The sequence below is a fragment of the Talpa europaea genome (genome assembly GCF_964194135.1).
Source record: "Talpa europaea genome assembly, chromosome: 9".
NCBI lineage: Eukaryota > Metazoa > Chordata > Mammalia > Eulipotyphla > Talpidae > Talpa > Talpa europaea.
Window position 1 is genome coordinate 113,457,632 of NC_140076.1, and position 10,697 is coordinate 113,468,328.

The 10,697-nt window shown below is 53.9% G+C and overlaps 1 protein-coding gene across 1 annotated transcript; it reads left to right on the forward strand.

The window, feature by feature from the left end:
* Positions 1–1,297: 1,297 nt before the first annotated feature.
* LOC311177619 (3 beta-hydroxysteroid dehydrogenase/Delta 5-->4-isomerase-like) lies at positions 1,298–5,312 on the forward strand (the record flags this gene model as incomplete). The annotated part of the gene is made up of 3 exons (XM_084243788.1): positions 1,298–1,442; positions 3,136–3,300; positions 4,501–5,312. The coding sequence occupies 3 exons, from the start codon at positions 1,298–1,300 to the stop codon at positions 5,310–5,312; spliced, it is 1,122 nt and encodes a 373-aa protein (XP_084099914.1).
* Between the last annotated feature and the right edge of the window lie 5,385 nt (positions 5,313–10,697).

Here is a 10,697-nt window from a genome sequence, read left to right on the forward strand (position 1 = left end):
AGTGCACAGAACAAACTGCAACTCGGGGGACTGACTAGGGTCCACCTTTCCGAAGACAGTGTGTTTGAGGCACTGGGAGTCAGATCCCAAGTGGCAAGAGGAGAATGTCCATGACTTGAGCAGAGGGAAAGAAATAAAAATTGAGCTTCTAGGGCCTCCCCGGTGGCGCAGCAGTTGAGCGCTGGGTTGGGAAGCTGCCCGTGGCCTCTGCGGCGCTGGTCCGATCCCCGGCTGCTCCCCGGCCACTGGAGGAGGGTCCCGCATGGCGCGCAGACCTCTCCTGCCGCCCGCTGCTCCCCTCAGCAGTGTCCTTCGGTCCTTCTGCCTGCTCTGCTCCCTGCTCTGGCTCTGGTGAATTCTCTCACCCTCCCGCGCTTCTGACTGTACCCAGTGCTTGTATAAACAAAACAAACAAACCAGCAAACAAATAAATAAAGCATGCCTCTATTAAAAAATAAATAAATAAATAAATAAATAAATAAATAAATAGATAGATAGATAGATAGATAGATAGATAGATAGATAGATAAATAAATAAATAAAAAATTGAGCTTCTAGGTATGCTGGGTGGGGAAGGCAGTCACCATGAAACTCAGCTTCAAACGTGGAGCTGCGACCTCTGCAAATTTCTAAACATTGCAAGATGACATTTCAAGCAAGGCTTCAGGAGAGGAGAGGATGAGTTAAAGTAGACCTGGCCTCCCACCCCAGATCCACTTAGCGTGCCAGATAAAAATTCACGTTGCGCTGGGAGAAGTCTCCTCGTCTTGTCCAAGCTCACAGATCGTGGATCCCACAGCTGACGTGGTTGAAACTAGACACCACTTTTTATCTTGCTGTGGCCTTGAGGGTCCCTTTGTCTTGCTGTGCCTTGGAAGAAGGAGAGATAGAAACTGCAGGTCACCACTCTTGGGGGGCGGAGAGTGCTGGAGGAGGAGTCAACAATAGGTATGTAATACTATTTCAAGGAAAAGAGGCTGAGTCAGAGGCTACAGCATATAAATCTCCAGTCCTGCCTTTGGGAGATAAGGGACTGGAACCCAGACGCTCAAGTCTAGCTTGCAACGATCTACCAGGTTAGAGCTTTCTTCTACTCTCTTTCCATTATTAGGGGGTGCTGGGGTATTAGAGGGGGAAGCAGGGGATTTTGCCAAAGTGGAGTGAAGGGAATGGGGTGTGTGAGTCTGTAACCATTCAAGAGCTCTTTTCTACCCTCCCAAGGGCCACCTCTAATCCAGTCTGCTCCCCAGCGATCTCAGGCTCCTGGCGAGTGTTTTTTTGACACCAAGATTTGGCCATGACTGGATGGAAATGCCTTGTGACAGGAGCAGGAGGGTTTTTGGGTCTCAGGATCGTCCGCTTGTTGATGGAGGAGAAGGAACTGCAGGAGATCAGGTTACTGGACAAAGTCTTCAAACCAGAAATCCAGGAGGAAATTTCTAGTAAGTGAAATTTAGTCCCTCTTAAGCTCTCCGTGTCAGTGTGTGGTGGTGGTGGTGGTGGGAGGGGATGGGGGAACCTGTCTATCAAATTAAATAAAGTGGCTGCTGAATCAAGGCTGATGTCGTGTCCAGAGTCAGCAGAGAAGAAATCACAGTGCTGTTGTGTAAAGGGTACTGGGCTGGCAGTCAGGAGCCTGGATTTGGGCCCTGGAGCTAGAGAGAAGGCTGCAGTCAGCCACCTTGGACTGCAGGCCTCTTTTCTTTTGATCTGGAAAACCAGTTCTCTCCTTAGCAACAATCCTTCCATATCATGAAGATTTTTGATGGGGCAATTGCTGTGTGACATTTGCAAAAGCAACTGGAGACCTTGTCCCAAGTGCCCGGTCTTCTGAGTCTCCCTTTACTTCGGTAAAAGTAAGATAAAGGGATATAGGGCTAAGTGTGTGCTTGTGCCTGTGTGTGTGTGTGTGTGTGCACGCGTGCCTGCATATGTGTGTGTGTGTGTGTGTGTGTGTGTGTGAGAGAGAGAGAGAGAGAGAGAGAGAGAGAGAGAGAGAGAGAGACAGAGAGAGAGACAGGATGGGTGGAAGCTGGCATGGCAAAGGAGCTAGAGGCCAGAGGGTGACATGCTTTGCTGGTCTCCAGCCCATCTCTTCAACCTCAGGTCCCTGTTCTGCGTCGCCACAGGGATGAGGCTGCAGAGCCCACTGAGCCCCTCTTTGGTCTTTCCCCAGAGCCTGCCCCCATGGTGAATACAAAGGTTGGGTTTATAGTGGGTTGAATACAAAGGTTGGCCTCACCCCCATGGGGAAGATAGGACCAGGTTGCAAAAGTAAAGCAACCTGCTGAGTCCTCTGACAAACGGGGCCCAAGCTCGGATGAGACGGGGACCAAGTCTTCATTCTCTCCCATTCCCCCCATGTGTCCCCAAACCAATGCCCTGCCCCCTCCCCAGCAGTGGGGTGTACCTGCAGGCCCTGGCACCCCAGAGATCCTGGGAACGCCCCCCAGTGTCCAGAGCCCCACCCATCACTGCTCCTCCCCACCTCTGGCTTCTGCAGACACTGTGCTCCCTTCACTCTCAGCACTATTTGCCAGGGACACTGGCAAGGAGGCTGCCGCTAGAGCGTGGCCAGCCAGATGTGCTCCCCCTTCCTGCTCCCCCTGACACCCTGCTTCAAGCCCTCCTCGCCTGAACTGTCTATGGAATTCGATTAATCTCCTTTTTGGCCTCGTTTTCTCTTACACCCCCATGCCAATCCGCGTCCTACGTGGCGGCCAGGCTACCTTCCCACAGCACAATTTTTTATGTTTCTCCTCTTATTCCAAATCCACACATGATTCCTCATTCCCTGCAGAGTTAAATTCAAGTTCTTCCCTCTTATATCCATACCTACCCCCCCCCCCAAAAAAAAAAAACCACGCTGAACTCCACACAACTCTCTTGGACAATGTTATGCTCCAGGCACTCTCCATTCCCTGTGGCTCAAATTCTTGGAAGGGGAGGGGGTGGAAGCAGATCTCTGCTCCTTTCAAAAAGGGGACCCTTCTGCTTTCTGAGCCTTCCACAGAATGTGCTTCCTCCCGCCCTCCCCAGTGGTGCCCTGAAGACCTGAGGGACATGCTACCACTATCAGGACACTCCTGGCCGGGCGCAGAGAGCCTTGCAATGACCCGCCCCCTGTCCACACAGAGCTGCAGGGGAAGATGAAGCTGACATTGCTGAAAGGGAGCATTCTGGATGAACACTGTCTCAGGCAGGCCTGCCAGGGCATCTCGGCCGTCATTCACGCCGCATCCCTCATTGACTACATGAACGTTATCCACCGAAACACCATAATGAATGTCAATGTGAAAGGTAGCGTGTCCCAGGGAGGTGGTGGAAGGATCGGGGTGTAGGGAGGAAGGGAAGAGGGGCCCTTCGCTGAGCACCTCCCCAGGCCTGTGCCAAGCGCTTTCTCTCGTGGCTACTAGCTGAGAAATCAAGGCTCGGCTCTTTCGCTGAAGAGGCTGAGGACATTAGGTGGCCAGATCGCGGCCAGATGTTCTTGAGGAGGACGTCTCCCCACTGTTGCTCCAAACAAGATGTGAGGAAACTCAGGCCCCACACTACTGCTGCCCAGCCTCCTCTGCTCCCCCGGCTGGATGCAGACCTCACAGGTGTTTCCTCGGCCATCACTGAAGCCCTCGCGTAGCGCTAAGGCATTGGTCACCTGATGAGACCAAGAACAAAGGGCCGTGTGACTTGAGGCACCAGGTCTGTCACAAGCTCCGGGCCACAGCTCCGGGCTGGACCCTGCACATCAGATCCTCCCATCCCAGGAATTGCCACCAGAGGGCACACTCCTCTCCCTGTTCTCCACCAGGCTCCAGCCCAAAGGCCAGGGCACAGCTGGGGAGTGCAAAGGGGGTGCTGATCAGCCCACTTTCTGTATCTGGGTAAAACAAGTCACAGCCCAGATTGGGGGTGGCCTTTGTAGGCAACACACAATAAGGAATGGAGCTTCTCCCCCGAACCCACTAATCAGCTGCTCAGTGACTCCCAAAGTCCTATTAAAAAAAAAAAAAAAACAACAACAAAAAACAAAAAAACAAAAGTCCTATAACAGTTTTTATTGATCCTCAAAAAACAGAGAAAAATATCCAGAATTGAGTGTATATTTACCAGCGCTCATGGCCAAGGTGAGAACTGTCCCTGGGCTGAGATTAAGACCCCCTCACTTTTTGATTTCAAATAGTCTGCCTTTAATGGGATGGCAGGATGATAAATGGTATTTTTTAATATCCTAACTCAGCAAAATACTAAGTGGCAACCCTGTGTCCTTTTCCAAAAGTAAAAGATCAGACAGGTCATTGAAATCCAGAGGCCGAGAAAGTCTTGCTCCCCAGAACCCAGATGTCAGTCTCTTCTTGCAGCTGCATATTTCCAGCCTTCATGGTGTGGCCAGACCTCAGGGGCACAGGTGTACCCCTGTCGGCGACAGGACTCACCCAGTCCTGCTCGCTGGGTGTCTCTGGACAGGCTGGCCTGGGTTATGACCATTTGCCCCTGCTGCAGGGACCCAGATGCTGCTGGAGGCCTGTGTCCAGGCAAGCGTGCCCATCTTCATCTACACCAGCACCATCGAGGTGGCAGGACCCAACTCCTACAGGGAGGCCATCGTGAATGCGCGTGAAGAAGAGCTTCACAAGACCACCTGGCCGGCCCCGTACTCGTTGAGCAAGCAGCTGGCCGAGGAGGCCGTCCTGGCAGCCAATGGGAGGGGGCTTCAGAATGGCGGCACCTTGTCCACGTGTGCCCTGAGGCCCATGTACATCTATGGGGAAGGAAGCCAGTTCCTTTATTACAGTGTGGATGAGGCGCTACAGAACAACCACATCCTGTCGAATCACTGCAGCTACTCCGTCGTCAACCCCGTGTACGTGGGCAATGCGGCCTGGGCCCACATTCTGGCGCTGAGGGCCCTGCAGGACCCCAAGAAGGCTCCCAGGGTCCAAGGACAGTTCTACTACATCGCAGATGACACGCCTCACCTCAGCTACGACAACCTCACCTACAACTTGACCAAAGAATGGGGCTTCTCCCCCAATCCCGGAGGGAGCCTGCCCTTGAGTCTGAGGTACTGGCTGGCCTTCCTGCTGGAGATGGTAAGCTTCCTGCTCAGCCCGATCTACACCTATCACCCGCCCCTTAACCGCCACTGGCTGACGCTGTCGAATAGCATCATCACCTTCTCCTACAGCAAAGCCCAGAGAGACCTGGGCTATAAGCCCCTCTTCAGCTGGGAGGAAGCCAAGCAGAAAACCACGGAGTGGGTTGGCTCTTTGGTGGAACACCACAATAAGACCCTGAAAACGAAGACTCACTGATCTGGGGGTGGTGAGGATCTCTGGGAGAGATCTAGAAAGTTCTTCCCTTTCGGCTGCATCCAGAAAGCAACATGGGTACAGCCCAGACCCGACAGCCTCCCTTGTATAAGATACCCACCATGTTGTCTTCGTCCTGCTACTAGAAACCTTCCCAAGCCCACCAGAAGCTTCCTGCCTATCCCCACCCCCCAGAGGTCAAGCCAGCAGCTGCCTAGTACCAAAGTCTTAGCTGCTGAGTCTGAGCTCTTTGGGCCTCTTTCAACTGAAAGTCTAACTGGCTAGTTTGCATTTCCTGTGTTAAATGCAGAAGTATTTCTTTTCTTTTAAAAATTCCTATTTCTTTGCATAGCTCAATGAAAAGAATAATAAATGGTTTCATGCCTGATGTATGTGAATGGTCACCTGCCCCCTTCCCCCTCCATATCCACGTACCACCACCTCCTACTTAGAAAACAGCATGGATCTGGGGTGGACAGAGGGTCTGGAAGGGCAGGGTGGGGACCAACGAAGAGTCACGTAGGCACCGACCATGTTGCGGGCATGTGCTAGACTGCTGGCACTGCGCCCTGCCTTCTGTCCTCCCCAGAAACCTGGGGTGCAGACTACTCTTCCCATTTTATTGATAAGGAAATACTTGTTGACGGCCACACTGGTGAGTGCGGAGGCTATTGAACCAGACCGGCTGACTTGGCGCCACTAAACATTCAGACTGAACTGCCCAGAGTTTACAGCCAAATTGGGGTGGGGGGTATGGATGGGTTTGCAGATGGAGCTGCGGAGCACTGCAGCACACGGGCCTTGGGAGAGCCCCATGCCCTTGGGTCCCCTGCTCCTTGCCAGGCCTGTGCAGGAGACTCCCTAGGAGAACCCCCAAGGGGTATCTGTGGGGGTCTGCATGCCACTACGCAATGGCCTGGGCAGCGGGAGAGAAGCCGGGGGCGGCCCGCCTGCACCACAGGGCATTACCTCCAGTCTCCGGGCACCGCTAGGCACCTGTGTCGGCCACGCGGGCAATTCATAAGCCCTGTGCCAGCCTTCCAGATCACACAATGAAGCTACGCAGTGGCTTTTAGGTAGCATCAAAAGAACGAGCTCTCTGGCATCGGGGTGGGGCACCCCCTCAGTGTGGTGTGGTGAGACTCCAACACTGAACCCAGAAGGGCAGCAGCAAAGGGAAAGAGTGTTGTCACCACAGGGGCTGGGAGTGGGGAGCCGAGAGGGAGGAGTGGCTGGCCTGCCCCGGGTCTCAGCTGGGTAGGCATAAAGGCCTGCAATGTGTTGCACAATGTCCCGGCCATCCTTACTTCTCTGGGAGCAGAAATGAACCCCAGGGGAGGGCGTGGGGGGGGGTGCGGGTGATCACACACCCTAGTCCAGGGTGCACCTCATGGGGAGCACCGCACGGGGGCAGCAGAGGTTCAGGAGGGCCAAGGCAGGCCGCCCAGGCCCCGCAGGGGCAGAGGACTCAGTGAGTCAAGGAATGAAAGCAAGGCACAAGCTCAGGCATGCAGGTAAGTGCTGTGCGCTTGCTTCCAGAGGACGGAGCTGGGCTGGATCCTGGGAAAAGCCTCATGGGGCCGCAGGATCCCAGCGAGGCCTTGGTGGCTGCATGAGATTTGGGGAGGGAGCTGGTTGGGGGGTGAGGGCCCACACAGAGCCCATGGATGGGGACGAGGAGGAATGGGTGGGGAGCAGGGTGGGGGTGAGGGTGGAGGGTGGAGGGAAGCAGCAGGCTGGGCTGCCTGGTGAGAAGGGCTTACCCAGGGGATTAGGTCACTGTGGTGCCAGACTTGGCTATGGACTCCACGAGGCAGGCCTCAGGGGACCGAGGTGAGAAGGGCAAGTCAGTGAAATGCCTGGTGAAGAACAGCAGACCGTGGTCAGGGCCTGCAGGGACAGAGGGATGAGGCCCCAGGCCAGGCCAGCTGCTGCAGAAACTGGGGCCCTATCTCCCTGACAACCTACCTACCTGCCTATCTATCTATCTATCTATTAATCATGTATCTAATCTATCTGCCTATTTATCCATCCAACTGTCCATCCATCCATCCTCTATCCATCCAGCCATCTATCCCCTCAATGACAAAATCATCAATTTATTAACAAACAGACCAAGTGAGAATAAACAGTGGCCGCACAATCTCTCCTCTCATAACCAAGCCCGTATTTCCAATAGTTAAATCCCAGGGAAAGTGGCCGGGCAGCCCTGGGGTGGGGACTCCCTACCCAGCCCACCCTGACGTGGATGCATCTATTGAATCTGCATCATATGTCACGTGATTATTCAGGCATTTTTCTGCAGAAATGTCAGTGTGTTGATTGCAAGGTGCTGGCTTAGGTCCTGCCAGCAGTGTTTGCCACACGTACTATATACACTTATCACCTTACTAAAATCCAGAAGAAATCTGAATTTCAAAGCATATTGAGCTTCAGGGTTTTAGACAGAGATTGTGGAGCTCCAGCAGCAGAATTACATGCCAGGCCTTGTTCCGAACACTTCATGTAACGATCCTCACAACAAATGTTATCCTCACCTGACAGGTGAGGAGACAGAGGCGCAGAGAGGTCAAGGTGAACCTGCTAGTCAGCAGTTCACTCTGACTTCCAAGATTTTACATGAAGAGAGAAAACCACACAAGTGCAGAAGCCAGGCACCACATTACAGGTGAAGTGGGGTGCTGGGCACTGTCTGCTCTTGGTGACAGGTCCTGAGTTGATGTCATACCAAGTCCTTTCCCCTACGTTTGATACACGTTACGATGTTGTAAATACAGCTGCGCCTTGGTATTGGTGGGGAAGGTTCTGGAATCCCCAAGGAAACCCAAATCCACTGATGTTCAAAAACTTTATATAAAACAGTGTCAGATTTGCATAGAACCTACCCCAGCCCCCACACACTGTAAATCACCTCTAGGTGACTTATAACACTAAATACAATGTGAATGCTGGTGACACAGTTGTTATGCTATAAAGATTAGGGCCTCCCCTGGTGGCGCAGGCGGTTGAGCGCTGTGCTGTGAAGCTGTCTGCAGACTCCGCAGCGCTGGTTCAATCCCAGCCAGCAGGAGAGGATCCCACATGGCCTGCAGACCTCTCCTGCCGTGCCCGCTGCTCCCCTCAGCAGTGTTATTTCCTCAGTCTGCCTGTTCTGTTCCCCGCTCTGTCTCTGGTGAATCCTTTCACCCTCCCGCATCTGGCCTATACCCCGGTTCTTGTGTAAATAAATAAATAAATATTTTTAAAAAATAAAGTTTAAAGTTACAGTATTTACACTTAATAACAAGGAGGGAGGTCTGCGCATCTTCCGTCCAGAAGCACCACCACAGGCTGAATTACAGTGTGTGTTTCTGACTTGTGGTTGGTCGAATCCATGGGTGCAGAACAGGTGGATATGAACGGACAATTGTAAATGAATTTTGATTAAAAAAAAGGAATCCACACAAAACACATGCGCAGGCTGAGCCAGGCCTAAGGCGATGGGCTGTGAACAGACAGGGACTGTGCAGGGAAAGGAACTACAGGCCACCGAAGGGGAGGAGGTTCTGCAGGCACCCTGCTGGATAGGGACCCGCAGGGGCCCTGCATTTGGGCTGGATGCTGAAAAATGACGGTGGGATTCCAAGAGGCAGCACTGTGGGTCTGTATTCCCGGCGGGAGCTAGGGGATCTGCAAATGGCTGTCATTCTCAGGCAACGGAGACTGAGACTGTGTGGACAGGGAGCCAGGGGCGGTGCAGGGGCCGTGAAAGACACACCTGGAGACACGTGACTAGAGAAACCTGGGGTCACCCTGAGTCACCCCTAGGACACACTCTACTTCCCTGTCTTTCCCCTCAAAGCAGGAATTCTGTTCCCCTTTCTAAAGACTTGTGACACTTTAGTTCATGTGCAATATGCCTCTTCCTCTGCAAATCTAGGCCTTTTAAGGGAAAAGGAGCCTGACCCTGGGTTCTCCTGAGCAATGAATATTCATAGTTCAAGAACAGAGATTCTCGCCCTGCAACCCGAAACCACTGGCGATTCCTGTCCAGCTGTCCTGGAGGATTACTTGGGCAGCCGAGCGTGGAGGGTGGATGGGAAGAGATTAAGAGAGCACTCCAAGAATGTGGACGAGAATAAGCGCCTGATTTATATAGTGTGGACAAAGGAGAACGCAGGGGGCAGCTGAGGCCAGCCTGGCAGAAGGGACACTGCGTAGGAGACACCTGTGTGGTCACAACACCCCATACATCCCATGTGCCCACCTTCTCAAGCCAGAATCCTGGACGCCACACCCTCACTCAGCCTGCGGTCCACACACAGCCCTGCCAGTGTCACCTCCCAAATACCCAAGCGTGCCCTCTTCCTCCCTGGGACACTGCGCTGGCCCAGGAGCTCTCATCTCTGCCACCCTGCCTCGGAGACTTCCGTGGAATCTCTTCTCAGCTGCATTGCCATACCTGTCCACCCAAAATAAGATCCGCCTCGGTCAGGGTTTCCTTAGCACCATTCGGCGGAGCCCCAGGGCCCTTAGGCTAACCCTGGGTATCTTGGGAGAGTGTGCAAGCTCTCTCAAGGTCAAGCCCCTGCCTACGTCGCCACCTCCAGCCTTGCTTACCCCACACTGTCCCTGGGTCCTCCACCTCTGTGCTCCGACCTGCTACGCCACGTTCAACGCGCATCTGCACGTCCCCATGCGCATCTGCACGTCCCCATGCCGGCGCTCATGTTCCTTGAGCTCGCCCACCTCCTGCCAGCGCATCCTCCCAGCTGCTCCCTCACCATCCAAGCTCCCCATTTTCTCGCCTCTGTGCCTTGTGCGGATGTAATGGCGCAGTCTGAGTGTTTGGCAGGCTGCCTCCCCGGCTGCACCGTCACGTCTGTGGGGCGGGGGCTCACCACTCCACCTGGGGTCCCAGATCCCAGCACCTGGCCCTGTGCCGACGCTCAGCGGGCGCGTGGAGGGACAGACAGAGGCATAGGCGGACAGATAAGTGCAGAGAAGCGGATCTGAGCAGCTGAGATGCAGAGGGAAGGGGATCGGGGTGGGAGGCCGAAGGAATGACGAGCAGGGAAGGATTCACATGCAACTCCAAGGTAGAAACAAACCTGAGGAGTTGGGGCATCACGGAGAACCAGGAGAAGAGGGACAAGCCACACCGGGGCGTGTCCGGAGCCTGAGCCTGTGCCCAGAGGTTTCTTTACTCTGCAAAACTTGGGACATTCTTCTACCAAAGACAGGATGGAAAGTCACCCCCTTAAGTGACTCGGGTAAGAACACAGTTCTCAGGCCACGCCAACTGCTCCTTAAAACATCAAAAGCGGGGCGGGGTGAGTTGTGGGGAGTCCTTTTCTGGTATCGCCATCTTAGATCCCACCCGAGGGAAGCCGCGGACTGGAGTCAGTG